Consider the following 17,900-nt stretch of genomic DNA (forward strand, 5'->3'; position numbering starts at 1 on the left):
AAAAAGTGATTCTGAAGGGGCATGTGACGTTGGTAGCTGGATTCTGCATTCAACTTCATGAAGTGACATTTCTCACCTTCACATTAAGCTTCACCTAAACTTGCTCTCCACATGTAAATAAAAACAACGTGCACATTGTTCTTTCCAGAAACGATCGTTTTAATTTCGTTATTCTCGAGAAAAAAAGCTGGAATAAAAATCATGAGCGACTCCGATTCCGACGCCAACGACCAAGCTGGGAACATTGAACACTTCAACGGTCCGGTGGAAAACGCTTGGCTGCTGAAAATCCCGGAATTCAAGAAGGACGATAATCCCCAAGGACTGGGAGAGGAGAGTTCGTTCTCTTGTCTATTTCCGAAATACCGCGAGAAGTACATCAAGGAATGTTGGCCGCTGGTGGAGAAGGCATTGGATGGACACCACTTGAAAGCTGAGCTGGATTTGATTCAAGGTAACATGACGGTTAAAACCACCAGGAGTACATGGGATCCATTTATCGTCCTGAAGGCACGAGACTTGATAAAACTACTATCCAGATCGGTTCCCTTCGAACAGGCAGTTAAGGTTCTGGAGGATGAAATCAGTTGCGATATTATAAAAATTAAGAACCTGGTTCGAAACAAGGCAAAGTTCGTGAAAAGAAGGAATCGATTGATTGGCCCAAACGGATGTACACTGAAGTCACTGGAGTTGTTGACGAACTGCTATGTATTGGTCCAAGGAGCTACAGTTTCTGCCATTGGCCCTTACAAAGGGTTACAATGTGTGAGGAAAGTCGTTGAAGAAACGATGAAGAATATTCATCCAATCTACAACATCAAAGCTCTAATGATTAAACGAGAGCTTATGAAAGACGACAAGCTAAAGGAGGAAAACTGGGAACGTTTCCTGCCTAAATTCCAGTCAAAGAACACGACCAAGCGGAAGAAGCCAAAAGAACAGAAGAAAAAGAAGAACTATACACCGTTCCCTCCTCCGTTGTTGGAGAGCAAGGTGGACAAAGAGTTGGCTTCTGGAGAATACTTCCTCACAGAGGCACAGAAAAAGGCCAAACGAAACCAAGAACGGGTCAATAAGGAGCAAAAGAGCTCCAATGCTCAAAAACAACGCCGAGAAAAGGACTTCGTTGCACCTGATGAAAGTAAATCCAAGAAGGCAGGTGCTGCAACTAACAGCAATAAAGTCGATGTGAAGGCGTTGAAGAGTAAAATCGCGAAAGCGAATAAGAAAGCTAAGTTGATTAAATAAAGTTACCCCTAATGAAGAATTCATAAATTCATTGTCCGCTTTTTATTGTAGAACCGAACTTTTGTTTATGAACTTTCATACTTTGGTGATAATTTATAATAAAAGACTCAACCATTTCCGATTCCAAAACACTTCTTACGGCAGAGTTTTTTATTCTTCATCAAATTACAGTAAAACAGAATAATTTAGACCTTATGAGAAAAGAGAATAAGAGTGAGTTTTTTCATCTTACAGTTGTTCATCCCAGCCTGCGGATCCCGTTGTTTTACATGCATCGTATAAATCATTCCCACTTCCGGCTTTGCAAGATAGTTTTTATTTACTGTCGGCCACCGCGTAGTGCCAGGACCAAATGGAGCACGGAACCGCCTTGCACTTTGTAATCCTGTGCCGTTTTATCGTCATTCCTTATCAAAACAAAACATTATCAGTGTGTGGAATAATAAATACCTATTATGTATCTAGATTCCTACATCTGCTTGCCGGAAAAGATGAGACGCTGCTGCTGCGGGGGTATTCCTTCCTTCTCCTCTACCCTTTCCTTGATCCGATCCACTTTGTCTGTAGGTTCAATGTCGATCTCGATTTCCTTTCCGGTTAAGGTCTAAAACGCAGCAAGTTCGCAGTATATGGCACTTACTATTTTCATCGCAAGCTTACCTTCACTTTGATCAGCATTTTGAAGAACTTATTGCTCTAGAAATGGGATGAAAAGACGATTTTTGACGATATCTTAATCAAGCTTGATTTTTTTGTTCTGCAATTCTATCGCTTTTTATGAAAATCAGCTTGAACTGACAGCTGCGATGGCGTTTCGACCTCGAAAGAAGGTATACCACAAGCCCTTCAGGAAGGTCTAGCCTGAACCCTGAGCATGCACGCTAACCTAACACTACCAAAATACTCCATTAAACTGCGCAAATAAAAGTTTACACGCAAAAAATTCAACAAATTTTTAGTGAATGATTCGTACTGGCATCACGAATAGCACTCACCACCAGAGAGCGAGCAGGTTTCAAAAATTTGGGATGATGGAAACCTGACTTGGATCTATGTTTAATGAGAGGTACAAGGACGTAAAAAGAAAGTCACAGACTGAGTCTTGAAACAGATGATGTGGGATGCAAGTAGATGCGAGAAAAGAAAGAAAATTTTCGCAGATTGATTCGCTAATGTGAGATTTTTCGTGCAGCTAGAATTGAGATTTAGATGTGACGCCCCCTCGAAGGTAAGCACATATTATTAGTAAGAGACGAGGGTATGAGAAAATTTGCAAAAAAAAATATCTAAGGGCACATCTGACAATATAAACTTGAGTAATAAAATTAATACGATACTCAAAAATGAATAAATTACCAATTGGGTTCTTTGAAGATATTGAGGTAAATGCATATTCGTATTCTGCATTAAAAATGGTACAGGAATTCAAAATTTCATCAATTTTGGTACACTGGAACTATTTCAAATAAGTGCGATTATAATGGCAGAACCCTAATAAACGGGTACCATACACTAACGATACCATAGATGGTACGACCATACTACATAAAGTTAGGATGATATCCCGAATTGGTAGTTAGGCGCTTCTTATGATTATTGATTATGCGGGAAACCACCATCTTAGCGGTGAGACTTTGTATGGAAGCGAGCAGTCAATTTATTAGTTTAGTGTCAAACAGTGAAGTTATTATTTAGCTTTAAATCTTGATATTTAAAAAAAATATCGGTGTGCTCAGAAAACGAAGCTTTTTCAGATAGTGTATAAAAATCGATATATTTTTCAAAATTAGAGAATTTTGAGAAATTTTTATTAGCGTGCAATAGATTTTTTGACAGCATACGGGTATACCTTCTACCATCAATTTACCTTTATATTAGTTTACAAACATTAAATTACCAGCGTGCAAAACAAAATCGTCGTGAGTTTCGTTTGATTGTAATTTTTAATCAATAATAATAATTAAATAGCTTTTGGTTTATGACCAAGTATAACGATGAATTCTAATGCAATCGTTAAAGTCCTAACAGATCTAGTAGAAACTAAAGCTGAAGGTAAGATTAGAAAGCTTATCTTGTCGATTGATATCCTATAAACTAACATTTGCCTATATAGATCTGAGTATTGCGCGCCTGCAATCCATCCTGCAACCCGCTAATGAAGAGCTGACTGTTCTGGGGTGCGACGAAGGCGATCCCCTGTGGAAGTTATCCGTGCAGTTTCTTCACATTCAACACCGCTTCCTGACTAGCTGTTTAATTCAGACACGCACTTCTAATAACGGTGACGCAATAGAGGAGGAGTTGATTAATCTTCCGGAACAGCAACTGTTCCTAAAGGCAGTGGATCGAATACGGCAGTTCACCGTCAACTTGTACCTTCCCAAGGAGTTGCGGGGGTTGACAAAATGCGATTTGAAGATGATGGTTCAACTTGAAGCTGACGAACACCGGGAAAGATTGAAGTACTGCCTAGAGGCGTATCGAAAGTTATTCGAGTATAAGGTTGTTGCTGTGCAAACGAAACTAGAACATTGCATTTTAGAATATATTGCAGGAGTGTTCAGCTATCATTTCCTACTGGGAGATTTCGGATGTTTGAGAGATAATTTGCTATACAAAGGCATAGAATTATTTCCAACGGAGCAAGTTTTCAAAAGTTTATTAGTTATCAAAGGCGTTCCGAACCTACCGTTAGAATTGGCAAAACAAATCCATTTGGAGCTGCTCAGATTAACTGGAGAATCAGGAGGATTTCCTGTGCTATGCAAAACACTGCTGGCGAATGTCCCTTCGGACGAGACACCCACGTGGAAAAAAAGCGAAATCATTGCAAAGATCTTGGCCAGTAAAGGTCACACTAAGAAATTTTACCGACAGGTTCTTCACGATATATTCCAGTTCTACGAAGCGTCGTTGTTTAGCAGCGAGCAGGATAATCTATCCTTTGTGGGTACTTGTATTGAGTGCCTGAGACAAATGTACCTGCTTCCGTCTGCGTACCAGGAACTTCGAATTACTATAGATGAATATTTTGTGGGGAGGTTTGATCAACTGGCAGAACCGAAGGAATTTTTGAGCGGAACAATTCTGTTGGAACGTTCCCAGTTGATGGCAGGGCTGTATATAAATTATATGGCTTTCAGTGGATCTTCATGCACTTCTTTGAGCTCATCGATTCTGGTACGTTATCTTAACGTTTTCCTTAAATTATATTCTATGCTGTCAGCAACGGCGGCAGAAGAAAGAAAATATCTACAAACGCTGATCTTGTTTTGCCTATCGAATCGTGAGAAACCTGAACTTGAATCAGTATTGGAAGAGTTACTGCTTGGAAATGAGAATCCTGCTTACGTGACTAAAGAATTTCATCCAAGAATCTACCTTAAAGCTGTAAAGGGAGCCGAAACTTATTCGCTACAAATTGGTCCATCCAAAGAGGAAGATGAAGAAAGTTTAGCGCCAACGTTGATTGAAATCCTCAAAGTGTCCAACAGAAATATTCTAATATATGACGTATTCATAGTGCTTCTGAAGTTTTTTGAACGAATAAGTGTGGTAATTTTCTTAAGATTTTAAACTGTTATACAGGTTTACTAAACTTTTGTATTCTACAGGGAACCAACGAGAATTTGCTTCTAGAAGCAGCAGAACAGGATGCTTCCAAGTGTAAAACATTTTATCAAAAGTACGTTATCATTCAAGCGCTAGTGGAACTAATCAGTCACAAGCACTTCCATAGTCAGCTGTATGAAAATCCCTCCGATATACTTGCGTTTATTAAATCGCTTCTGGTTAGGAGCATCGAAGGAACAGATGTTAATGAGAGCTTACTAGAGGTGATCCTCTCGATATTTCAAGAATATCTACAACGATTGCAAACTCGAGAGGATGTTCAGGAAATTCTCAAGCTTCTAAAGCAGTTCAAATCGTCTAGCTACTGCAGCGATCAACTAAGATCTCAAATTGAACAAATTTGTGAAGGAAGCAAGCCTAAGAAGGACTTTGAATTGACCCCTTATCAGAATGCAGTTAGTTTGTGTTCCGATAAGGAACCCTATTGCAAAGTATACGGTACAATGCTGATGATCGGTTTGTTGAGGGAACGTGACCCGGAAACGCTTACTCAGAAGCATGCGGTTCTCATTTTGGCATTAACAAACTTGAGAAATGTGGAAAGTTATGCATTTTTGAACTCGGTTCGCTTGCTGGTAGCCTTGTGTGACGTTCTGGAAGCCGACACTATTGATGCTCTGATCAGAGAGTATCAATGCGGCGATAACAACGTGGACTTCCGATTGAAAATCGGCGAAGCAACTATGAAGACGGTGGAAGCCATCGGACCAATTGCCTTCAAATATCGGGAACAGCTCATCAATTGTTTTCTTCGCGAGTGTAAGAATCCGATCGATGAGTTCCGGTCATCTAGTTTGGCGAACTTGGGTAACGTGTGCAAGATTTTATCCTATCAGGTGCATAATTTCTTCTATGAGGTAAGTCCTTTTTTAAGTGCCATTCCATAAAAGTGTTTGAACTACTTACAGACGCATGCGGTACTCAAAATTACGCCAATTTCAGATGTTCCTGGTCATCAAGTCCGCCATCGAGACGGACTCCTATCTCCCGGTTCGTCGAGCGGCCATTCTTGTGCTTTCACGGCTCATTGAGGGCATCGATAACCTGCTCGACTTCCAGGATTATCTGTTGGGGATCTACCGCTTTCTCAAGTTCATCAACGAAACCGAACAGGACGATGTCACTCGATTGCAAGCCGCCGTCGCTTTAGATCATCTTAAAGCCAAGACGAAAGACTTTCTCACCGCTGCCAACACAGCCCTCGCTGCAGGTCGTCTTGAAAAGGAGATTCGGATATTTGGTATTAAGGAACAGGAAGCAGATGAACGTCGACGAAACATACGGGGCAGTGATAGCATACTTACTAAGATGTTAGACTAAAAATGTTTATTACAGTATCGTATCGTTTCGCTCCTACATTAACTGGGTTGAGTTTTATTAAATTTGTAATATCATACTCGGTCTAAGTCTTATAGAGGCAGATTTTACCTGTTAGATTTATAATAAAGTAAATTTTATTGGAATTGCATGCCGGCAAATTGAATATTGCTCAGAGTCTTATTCATATTTAGAGTATCACTTCATGATGACGATATAGTTAGGAATCAAAATATTTGATTTTTGCTATTCTATTCAGTTCAGTAGAGTAGAGATAGAAGTAGCAGTGTTGGTTCCTACAAAAAGCAGTTTAGAAAATTTTGTACACTTTTTCCTCGTAAACATACCTTTTAGCATGTTAATTGTTTTTTAATGTTCAAGTTGCGTTGCAATATAGGTAGGTTAATGTCTTAGATAAATTGGAGTAGAATCCTAGCATTGGGTGAGACTTATGCTCAGTCGTTTTCGAGAAATTGAAATTAATACCTCTTGTGAAGAATATTGAAAGCTAGTGTCCAACATATTTCAAAGGCTAGCATTTCAATAAAACAAAAGAGCATAGATTCACGCTCTTTCCAGAGATAGTGGTCTAACTTTTTCTTCTATAAAGTTTAAAACTTACCGTTAGCTTTACCAGTCGTGGTTACTGTTAAATAAAATTATGCCTATAACTACGTAATCTATAGCTATCACTTATCGCGAAAAAACACCACTTATCTGCGTTGTCGAATTTCAAAACGCTGCCATCCGATTCGGCGGTCGTTGCGTTTGCTGATGTTGATGGTGCTGTTGGATTATCCTCTGTTTCTTGTATTCCTTCAGCAACACGTACACGAAAGCACCTATCATTATCACAGCGAGACAAGCGGAAATCAGCAGACTAGGAAGGTCCACGGATCGGTCGTTGCTTCCAACAGAAGCTCTGGAGCTGAACTCTTCTTCTCCTGCTCCGGTAGACATTTCGCTTACTCCTACATCATTGTCTCCAGCAGCAGTCTTCGTTTCAAACAGCCTCGCATACTTGGCATCGCGGAGGGGTTCACTTTTATCAGCTCGTCGCCTGTTTCCCTTTCTTTCAGCAATTTCGTTCTCTTTGGAATTCAGTTCTTGCTTGGTCGATGGCCGATCGGTAACCGAGCTGCTCTCTGTGAACACTTCCTGATCGACCTGCCCAATGACATCATTCTCTTCAACCTCCTTGACATGCGCTGGAAGAATATCTTCAACTTCCTCCTCGTCGGAAGCCTTGAGGACCAAGCTGGTCTTGTCCACCATGTTGAATTGTCTAACACGAGCATTCCTTCCAGTAGCCGGCCAGTAATCAGTCATCGGAACCGGAGCCGCACCGCCTCGTCCCTTTCCGGGCAAAGCCAGCCGGGCTCTGACAGTCAACGTATCCGGCTGGAAAGTGCAAACCACTACAAACCTTCTAGTGCTGTGGGTCAAAATTCCCAAATTTTCCTGCACTGTAATGTACGTTTCAACGGTCAGATCCTCAGGGCTTACATGGCTGCCGCAGTTTTCGTGCTCGATGCGCATCACGTAAATGTCCTGTAGACTGTTGGCGTCACCTTGAATGCTGCAATGGCCATTTTCCGAACTAATACGGCCACCAAAGTATGGTCCCGTTTGGACCTCAATCTCCGAAGCGTGCGGCAGGCATTGGGTTGCGTGGGCGGAAACTGGGACAGAAAAGTGTAAAAAGATAAAGTGTTATTATAAGTATGTTTATGGAGACGCGGAGATTCTTCAGTTCAGAAAACCCAAACGAGCTCACCTGGGATCGAACCTAGAACCACTGGGGTAAGAATGTCACGATTACCCCGATTTCCACTCAAACAGTGGTGTCAGTGAATCAGTCCCAAGTTACACCGTAAAATATATGGATCATGTGCATTATATGGAGAATTTAAAGATAGTTCTGAAGATAATTCTATGAGGATTGTGAGAAGAGATCCAAGTGAATTCTAACAAGATTTTTTACGGCATTTTGAAGTGATTTTGTTTGCATTGTATTGCGAATCCCTCTGTTTTCTCTGTCTAAATATTTCCTTTTCGTGGTACCCAGCAGTAGTAAATTAGTATAAGTTAGAATATGCACAAATTGTCTGAAGAATTCCAGTTGTAAAATTAAAATACAAACCAACCCAGTTCTGAGCAGATTTTGTAACGAATCTCGAGAATAATTCCAATAGAACTATATTCTGATCATAATCACCCATATTATTGCTTTCGTTCGAACCGTGTTTTTCATACAAGGATATCATTATGGGTGAATACCGAAAATTTTTGAAGATGATTTTTCTATAGAGAATCGAATAACGTGGAAATTTTTAAAGGAATTCAGAATAGCAATTTAAAAAAGTCTGGGAGCATTCCTAGATAATGCGAGGTAACTAATAAAATTTGAAAACAATATGAAGCGAGGGAGTTCTGAGATAAACTTATAGACATTCTGAAGTGAATTCCTATGAAATTCTGAGGATAATTTCAAGGCCATTCTACGAGGAAAATTTCCAGTAATTTCTGAGATCATGTCCACTGGACTGTTAAGGAGAATTCTAGATAGAGCTGGTATAAGGGTGTAACAGCTTTTGTAAATAAGGGGCTACCCACAAACTACGTAGACATTTCAGGGGGGTTGGCATTTATCCACGGCCCATACAAAATTAAAGTTTTTGTATGGACAACTGTCTACGCAGGGAGGGGGGGGGGGGGGGCAAGAATAAAAAAAAACTGTCTACGTACACGCAGAAAAATTGATTTTTGTTTCAGGGCCAGGGTATTTTGTTATTGATTCAAACGTATTGTATCACTATTTCAACAAAACATATTTTAGAATCAACAAAATGGTTTTTAGAATCTACAAACAGATTATTGACTCTACAACCGGTTTGTTGATTCAAAAATATTTTTCTTTGAATTAACCGAATAATATATTTGAATCAATACCAAAAATATATAAGCCCTCAACCAAAAATATATCCATTTGAATTTTAAGATCATTTCTCTGCGTGTAGTTAATGAATAGTTCCTAATGACTTCTCTCGATGATTTCTAGGAATTCAAGGCACGCCCACGCAAACCAACATTACAATCGGGTAGGGGAAGTCTTACACGGAACCGAATTTTGTTCATTTAAATCAAAAATATAAATGTTTATTATATAAACATATGAATAATTCAAAATAAATTATAAACATGTTTGCTACAAAAATATATACGTTTGAATTAAAGTCAAAAGCATGTTTATTTCAACAATATATTATTTGGGTAAACGATTTTTAGCGTGCCCTGCCTTTTTTCCCTTCTTGTTTACATAGGGAAAAAAATTGCCCCAGCTTTGCCAATCAACTGAAAACGGCACACCTAGGTAAGTGTCTTAACAAAGTTCCAGCTCGATAAAACCGGAAAAACCCCACAGTATTGACGTCACTCTGTCGTTTCTGAAGCCAATCCCTGTATCATCCTCCTCCAAAACTGACGTCGGAAGAAAAACGAAAATCCTAAATGGATTTCGAATCTATTCCGGATCAACCGGGGCGGCCCCTCCTTCAACACCGAACGTATAAAGAGGCCGGTATGAGGATCAGCGTTAGAAACGACAAAACGACGCTAATATCACAAAGTTTCACTGGTTTTACTGAACTGGAACCTCTGGAACCTCCGGACACTCACCACGACGGGTCTCCGCATCTCGCACCAAGACCCCAACATCCACAGCCCACCCTTAATCGCACCCGAAAAAGAGTAGGAGTTTAGATGCCCTGTCTGCAGTTCGTTTTTTCATATCTTTGCAATCCATTTTTTTTTTTGCTTTATCCTTAATGCTAATATAATTTAAAATTAAGTATGTTTCTTTCAAACATAAGAAGGATGTTTAAAATAAACATATTTATTTTTGTTCGCATAGTTGTCAAACCAAACAAAAATATTCACGTTTATTTTCAACACGAATATTTTTAAAATAAACGTAACATTATTTTTATTTTAAACATTATTATCACATGACTTCAAACATGGAATACGTTTGAAATAAACCTTGTTTATTTTTGTGGCCAGAACAAACTGAATATACGTTTAAATTTACCTCAAATATGTTTGTATCAACGATAAATTTTTCTGCGTGTACCCTACCTGATGGTGATGCTGATTTTTAAGACATCATCGAAAGAAGTCATTGTTTACAAAAGCTGTTAAGCCCTAATTCCAACTCTATCTTGAATTCCTTAAGAAGTTTGACACAATACTTAACAACAATTAAATTTTATGGACGTAATTTTTCTATAGTGTTTCTAACTTTGCATATATTTTTTGTTTTTATTTGAAAATGCAAACATCTCAAAATGGCTTCCGGTCATATGAAACAGGTCCAAACCTGTCCATCGTCCGTAATTTGATTTAGTTTGGGCATTTTGTAAGGTGAATTTTTTATGAACTTTGACTGTGAGCACATTCACACCTTTAAATCTCTTACATCCCGGTCCTTCACAATGTACCTGTAATGCAATTATACCAATTATACCAAAGATGAATACTAAGATGAAACTGTCGGACGAAAAACTTTCTATTTTAGTCGAGGGGGACGACTCTATCTACGATGCAGGAAATATTGTGTTTTGCTGTGGCTAGCTGCGCGTACGCTGAGTAGATAGAAAGAAGATTTATCACGATTTTGAAAATTTCCTGCAAAAAGATGATGCGCGATGCAAGTAGATGCGAGAAATGAAAGAAGATTTTACGAAAATTTATTCGCTAGTGTGAGATTTTTTGAGCATCTAGAATTGAGATTTAGATGTGTCACCCCCCTCGATTTTAGTGTCCTCTTTCACGGTCCCTTTCATCTAATGAATACCCCCCGTATTCAAGGTAATTTTGTGGTTTTGCTGCGCCCTCGGTAGAGATGAAATTTTTCGCTCTTTTATATCAAAACCTAAGAGGAAGAGGTGACAATTGGCTTCTTCCTCTTTTATTTCTATTTCTATCTCTATCTTTATCTATCTCTATCTCTATCTTACGCACATGAAATCGGCCAATCAGGAGCTGGTTCACGTTTGACAGAAAAGTGGTTCATTTTCGCCCCCGTATTGTCACCTCTTCTCTTAGATCAAAACAAACACACCAAAATCAGAGATGTCCCATTTTTTAATTACTCGATTAACAACAAATCGATTTTTTTTTTGTTCACTGTGCTGCAATTTTTCCTTCAATGAGAGCCCTAATAAACGGGTACCATACACTAACGATATCATAGATGGTGCGACCATACCACATGAAGTTGGGATGATATCCCGAATTAGTTGTAAGGCGCTTCTTATGGTTATTGTTTATGCGGGAGTGCAGCACATGTTTGAAAAGATGGGTGATGATCCTCTGGAGAAGTTAATGCTTATATCGGCATGATATAACCGATTACAAATATTTTACTTTTCGGTTGGTTAATCGATTAATCAATTATTTGAATGAAAATCGGCCATCACTAGATGAATGTGAAACGTCATTTCAAATTTAAGGACCGTACATAAATAATGATACAACTTGAAAGAGACCGGGGCTAATCACGAATTACGTCCCCACGGTAACTGAAATAAACACGAGTGTTCACCGGTTGATTATACTATACTCACATCCCTTCGTTGGAATGATGACCGTCTGACCGAGATTGATTGAGTTACCATCGAACTCATCTTCGTCATGTTCCGATCGTCCACTGATCTTCTGATCACCTGGTTTGGTTTGAGGCTTCACGTGGAAAGAATATTTCGTAGCCATCCTTAGGTTCTTCACCGTCATCGTATACTGCTTACTGCTCCTGCACAAATCAAACAATTAATAATCTATCAATCGTTCAAACGATTACCGAACGATCACTCACCCGCTATCCTCGGAATTGTCGGTCAGTGTCTTGGATCGACACCGGTGGGGTCCCCAGTTCTGTATTTCACAGTAGTACACGTTGAACGATCGCTGCTGGCGGCCTCCGCGAGCTGCTTTGTGCTGCCGATGCTGCTCATCCCGTTGTTCGCTACCGTCTAGCGATTCCACCTCCCAGGTAAGGTTGACTGATTTGTAGTCCGGCTCTCCGGATAGATATCGTACTTCTGCAAAGAAAACAGCGAAAAGAAAAAAAAAAAACAAAGGGTTAGGGAAAATTGTGAATGACCTATTCTCAATCAAGTTTATGTGGTATTGTTGTTTTGTTGGCAAATCAACGGCGGCCGAGTCGGCGCTCCTTCTGTTCTTTTCTGAGACAAATATGTAGGTATTATTAGCACAATAATCTAATTAGCAAAACTGACGACACCAACTGCCAATTGTTTCAAAAAGCTCGGAGAAAAAAGCTCGTCCACATTTTAAATGGTAAATTATCCGTAAATTTGTAGTGAACCATTCATTTTCCACCTAACCTGGGTAGGTGTATCGTTCGTCGAGCACCGTGGTATATTTTCGTTGCATTTCTTCTTCACACTTCCGCGAGTTGCGCAACGTGGGGTTTTGTTTTGTTCCACACTCATCACCTATCCGTCGACAGATTGATTAAGTCTTAAGTCGACCGACCGCGGCACGATGATGCCGGTCGGTGTGGGTAATTGATATAAAATCACAAGAGGAGAAAAAAGCGCAGTGTATGTTCAAGTTCATTCATTAGTCGCTTTTTCATTGAAGACGTAATGAATATGGAAGTGGAGATTGAAAAAAAAAAAAACGATGCCAGGGTTTGCAGAAATAATTGATTGCATATAGATAATGGAATTGGCGGTGATCATTGTTTGCCCTGCCTTGCCTGAGGGTTGTCTATGGTGGAAATCGTATATTGTACCTGTATCGTACCTTGCTGAGTAATCTTCACTGCAGCAAACTTGTTTGTATTGGAAGTCGGTGGGCGAACGCTCATGATTGATTTTGAGACCCATGTTTTACGAAGTATCCCAGGAGTTCTTTTCGAAATTTCTTAGATAAATTTTGGGATTCTTCTGGAATTCCTCTGACATTTTCACCGCAACATTCTAGAATTCTCTCCAAAGAAATCTTGGCATTCATTTTGAAATTCTCTTCGGTCTTTTCAAAATTCATGCAAAATTTACTAAAATTTATTTCCATAGCTTTTTTTAACGTCTCCTTGAATTATTCAACACAGTTTTTTTTTCTCAAAACTTTCTTCTGAATTTACTTGAAGTTCTTATTCGTTCACAAATATCCTTTAAATATTTAGCATCCCAGAATTTTCCCATCGATCGTTTCAGAGGGGGTTTCACTGGTGTATACATGAAGATTTCCTCTACAACTTTTTAGCATTTCTTTGTTCTATAACGGCGCCGGTGGTGTAGTGGTAAGCGTGATTACCTCTCACCCCAGCAGGCCTGGGTTCAATCCCAGTCGGCGCCGCCGGGATGTTCTGTGGCATAACATCTCTGATCACGCCTTCCTTCGGATGGGAAGTAAAGCCGTTGGTCCCCGGTTCATGAGTTGATGGGTCGATAGGTAGGGTCCAGGTGTGGGAGCTGCCTTCCTGGCACGTCGGTAGCATTGGTGCTCAGCACGGAAAACAAGATCGACGGAAAAAAACAAACCAAAGGAAAAAAAAAATTTCTTTGTTCTATACAAATTAAACAAACCAACAAAAATTTTGCATTTACTCTTTCTTTTTGAATTCGATATTCATATTTTATTATTAATTCTCGAGAAATATTCGTTAGATTTTAAAATTACCTTGGATTAATTCTTAGAATTTTATTGAAATTCTCCTTAGATTTTATCAGTGCCGTCTAGCGGGACATTTGCACCTGAATCAGTGTTGAGCCTCCTTGCGAGAATGCAGCAAACAAAATTCACGCTTGAGATTGCACTCACTCTCACAATGCCGAAAAATCATTCCAGCTTTAAACATATAAAAACCACTCAAACGTCAATTTATAGCCATGCTTATTAGAGTGATGCAAAATTTGAATTTTTCGCTCCACAATACTTAAACGATTCCAAATCGGATCCTAACTAACCTCTCAAAATTTGAACCCATTTGGTGAGAAACTGAGATGGCACAAACCATTTGAAGTTTGTATGGGAATTACTATGGTAAAACCAAGATATTTGTTCATGTCTATCTACTAATTCACCATATCGGTCTGCTTCAAAAGCTTTCAATTGTACTTGTAGGAAATTTTCCCAGCTACAACTTTGCTGAAGGCCACTTTTATATTAAATGCAAGGATCGAAAGTTATCAATGGTTCAATGCGCTGATGTCTTATGATCATGCTCAATCAACTGCTCAGCAGGCAACATTGGTTTTTCTGGGGCGTTGAATAGGACACAAAAATCATGGCTACTATGTCACACTGCAAAATACAGTGTTGCCTACAGAGCAGCTGCTTGATCATGTCATAACTTTACCAATCTCTTAAATAATTAATAACTTTTTCCTGTCTCGCTTTACATAGAAACGATCTTGAGCAAAGTTGTAGCTGAGAAAATTTTCTTTGAGAATGGCTATCGAACTATTTCGCTGCTCAATATGAAAAAAAGACTAGAAGGCAATGAACAAAAAGTTGAGATTTCCCATAGTAGTTTACATGTAAACTTCAAATGGCTTGTGCGAAGTCTGTTCCTAACCAAATGAGTTGTAACTTTGGGAGGCTAATCAGGACCCGATTTGAAACCATTTAAGCACTGTGGAGCGAAAAAGACAAATTTTGCATCAGTCTAATGGTTGCGTGTTAGTTTTCCAACCCCTGACACAAAAACAATGGTAATAACAGTTAATTGCGACGTTGAATTTTGGAAGACAAAGGCGCATAGGCGCATAAACTCATGCATGAGATTTGAGTTTTTCCGAACACTGTAACTGATGTGCATATTTGGATTTCACCCTTCTACACACTTAATCACGGTTTCCCTATTCGGTAATTTTTTCTTACAGTTTCCGAACTGTAAATCACAAAAAATACATAACATTCAGCTATTTTCAATAAATCTACTGATGCTCAGTAACTTTTGCAACAACCACTGAATGCGGTAATAGGAAGTTCTGAATTTTCCGTAAAATAACAGATTTCTGGTGAATGACTAAAACTCAGTAAAATAGAGTACCAAGTTTTCAGTATTCATTATGTTTTACTGAACAATCATCAAACGATATTCCACAATTGCTGATCTCACCAGTTGTAAGAGATGAACTAGCCTATGGCTAAAAATCTCTTTAATAAAGAAAAAAAAAATGATCTCACCAGTAAGTCAACTTGCTTGCGTCATCCTCATCCGTTTCAAATCACGCATTTTACATTGGAAATCTCTGGTGTGCCAGCAGAAAACCCTAGAGAAAACCTTTGTAAAATTCAAGTGAAAAATCTGAAAATAAGTGAAACATCTGGAAGCCAATGCAGGAGTGCTAAACCTGCCACGGAATTGGGCAGTTTATGCACTCCTGAATCGACTTCCAGATATTTCACTGATTTTTAAGCAAAAACATCCACTATCATTGCCTGTTGTAGAGCTCCAGGCATGGACACGCAATCCGCGCACCAAGAGAGCAACCAACCGGCCGAACCACCAGGAAGCGATAAACTTGTTAACCTCGTCCCTAAATAAAAATACTTAAAAACCTACCCATCGTATGAAACCATAAAGAAATCTTTAACTACCAGTAAATAAACATTTTTGATGAATTTACTGGCTTATGCAGAAATAAACATACTGAACAACGCACCAAAAAATAAAGGTAAACAAATAAATTACTGATATAGACAGCAAATTCATTACTGACTTAAACGGTAATTTTTGACAGTTCAGAGATCCTGCGATTTACGGAGTTTTCAGTAAAAGTAAAAACTACTGCGTTGATTACTGTAAACTCAGCTATTTAAAAACCCAGCAAAATTTTACCGACTTCGGTAATCTAAACTCTGTGTGTAGATTTAATTAAAACTGTCTGCTGCTTTTACTAATCTATTCACACCACTTACCACAATAAATCCTTATCTAAAAGTATCCCAACCCAATAATACAACTATCCTTTCCATGGCAATTGTGGAAAATGCAGAAATATACCTCTACAACTCGGAAACTAACGATTTTAAATTGACTCACTACTTGACTAGCCTATTGGGCCCAAGTACATCTATAAGCGCATCCCATTTTAGTCGAAATTCTTTGTTTGTTTTGATTAGCTATGAAAGTTTGACAGATAAAATGAGGGGTTCGTGGATTTTCCTATGTTTCGAAGGGTGCATCGATTAGATTAGGACCTAAGATAGTACCAGAGGCGTGTGTGTGTGTGTGTATTCAATCTAACCCCCACTGGCCGGCAGTGGTATTATGGAAGAAATTTGCTTACAACAGTCCTTGATGTAATAATTTAAAGCAAGTTTAGTCCGGGAGTTAGAAAGCGATAGCTCTACTGCCGATTCAGCAACCCATTTCAGAATGCCTGGTAATTCACGTCCATTCCGAGGTTACTTTCACATACAATAAGCCCTGCATGTAAACACTACCGTTATCATATGAATAATGGTACTGCAAACACACTTCCAGATTTCGAAATGTGATGTTTCGAAATCTGGCGCGTATTTAGTAATATATGGAAATATGCATTTATGATTGATTATAAATCAGATGGATCTCACCAAATTCTGCCTCCGAAAAAGGACCGGTTTGTTCACTCGCGGTAATCGAAAAAATATTCCGCGTTGTTTTTACAACCCAACACGAATTTTTGCTTGACATTATTCGCGTGCATCTTCCGGAAGGCAGAACGCCAGCACCAAGAAAAGAAAAAAACATACCCGGTAAAAAACCTAAGATAGTACCAGAGGTGAGCCAAAAAGTTGAGCACGTTTTTTTTGCCCCTTCTGGCCTTAGAGTTACATCTATGGTATTACCAACGGGTGGAAACTAACGATTTCAAATTGACTCACTACTTGACTAGCCTATTGGTCCCAAGCAAATCGATTAACGGACCCCATTCTAGTCAAAATTCTGGTACTACACAATGTTTGACAGATAAAATGAGGGGTTCGGGGATTTTCCTATGTTTCGAGGGGTGCATCGATTAGGACCGAAGATAGTACCAGAGCTGAGCTAAAAAATTGAGCACGTTTCTTCGGGACCTTCTGGTCTTAGAGTTACTTCTATGATATTATTGTGCTTGCCACAAAATATACAAATTAATGCATTGGTATTGGTCTCGAATGCTTTCAATTAAGGTGGAAGTCAGGTTGAAAATTTTGCGAGTGTCTGTGTGTTTGAGAATTACTACTGTAATCAATGCATTTTGCAACGATTCCGACTCTCAGTGAAAGTTGGAAATACTATAAACAAAATCATCAAACACTTCCCTTGTCATACAGCTCACATGAATCTAGAATTTTACATTATTATAATAAAAAACTGCCCGTTGCAATTCAGGTGCACTGTCATTTTGTTTTGCGTCCCCTACACCAGAGTTGAAAATTATCTGGGGAGAATCACCCGGGTGCAAAAGATATCATTCTCTGGGGTGAATCTCTGCTAGTCTCCTGGGAGATTTTTCCTGGCACCACTGGAGAGATTTTTAGACACAGCACGAGAGAGTGAGAATGTTGATAGTTCACTTTTTGTCTGTTTATACACTCTGTGTTGCTGAGTTTAGTGCGGTTTGAGGACGGTACCGAAAAGGTGGTTGTAAAAGTTGTGCTTTGCAGGGCAAATGAAAAAAAAAACATTAAAA

General features: G+C 39.1%; 4 protein-coding genes across 5 annotated transcripts in view; 2 read left to right on the forward strand and 2 right to left on the reverse strand.

Annotated features, from left to right (window-relative positions):
- Positions 1 to 132: 132 nt before the first annotated feature.
- Positions 133 to 1,279, forward strand: dbe (KRR1 small subunit processome component homolog dbe). Its single transcript, XM_065237190.1, has one exon. The coding sequence runs from the start codon at positions 202 to 204 to the stop codon at positions 1,249 to 1,251; it is 1,050 nt and encodes a 349-aa protein (XP_065093262.1). The 5' UTR covers positions 133 to 201; the 3' UTR covers positions 1,252 to 1,279.
- A 119-nt stretch (positions 1,280 to 1,398) lies between these two features.
- On the reverse strand, positions 1,399 to 2,020 carry Nedd8 (Nedd8 ubiquitin like modifier). Its single transcript, XM_065237192.1, has 3 exons — positions 1,912 to 2,020; positions 1,725 to 1,855; positions 1,399 to 1,658 (listed from the first exon to the last, which is right to left on the reverse strand). The coding sequence occupies exons 1-3, from the start codon at positions 1,927 to 1,929 to the stop codon at positions 1,571 to 1,573; spliced, it is 237 nt and encodes a 78-aa protein (XP_065093264.1). The 5' UTR covers positions 1,930 to 2,020; the 3' UTR covers positions 1,399 to 1,570.
- A 1,165-nt stretch (positions 2,021 to 3,185) lies between these two features.
- Tango6 (transport and golgi organization 6) lies at positions 3,186 to 6,216 on the forward strand. Its single transcript, XM_065237219.1, has 4 exons — positions 3,186 to 3,303; positions 3,365 to 4,806; positions 4,866 to 5,741; positions 5,827 to 6,216. The coding sequence occupies exons 1-4, from the start codon at positions 3,246 to 3,248 to the stop codon at positions 6,202 to 6,204; spliced, it is 2,754 nt and encodes a 917-aa protein (XP_065093291.1). The 5' UTR covers positions 3,186 to 3,245; the 3' UTR covers positions 6,205 to 6,216.
- Positions 6,217 to 6,576: 360 nt separating this feature from the next.
- The window catches only part of LOC135713987 (uncharacterized), a 70,023-nt gene continuing 58,699 nt past the window's right edge, over positions 6,577 to 17,900 (reverse strand). Inside the window, exons 2-4 of one of the 2 annotated variants that reach the window (XM_065237239.1) lie at positions 12,077 to 12,302; positions 11,829 to 12,007; positions 6,577 to 7,883 (exon numbers count right to left, since the gene is read on the reverse strand). In XM_065237239.1, coding sequence (XP_065093311.1) covers positions 6,934 to 7,883; positions 11,829 to 12,007; positions 12,077 to 12,302 — 1,355 coding nt within the window. In that variant the 3' untranslated portion in view covers positions 6,577 to 6,933. Of the gene's footprint in view, positions 7,884 to 11,828; positions 12,014 to 12,076; positions 12,303 to 17,900 lie in introns of both variants that reach the window. The other variant, XM_065237238.1, reaches the window with a different exon arrangement.

The sequence above is a fragment of the Ochlerotatus camptorhynchus genome, unplaced genomic scaffold (assembly GCF_037179485.1).
Source record: "Ochlerotatus camptorhynchus isolate MF236.1 unplaced genomic scaffold, CSIRO-AGI_Acam_v1.1 ptg000598l, whole genome shotgun sequence".
In the NCBI taxonomy this organism is placed as follows: Eukaryota; Metazoa; Arthropoda; class Insecta; order Diptera; family Culicidae; genus Ochlerotatus; species Ochlerotatus camptorhynchus.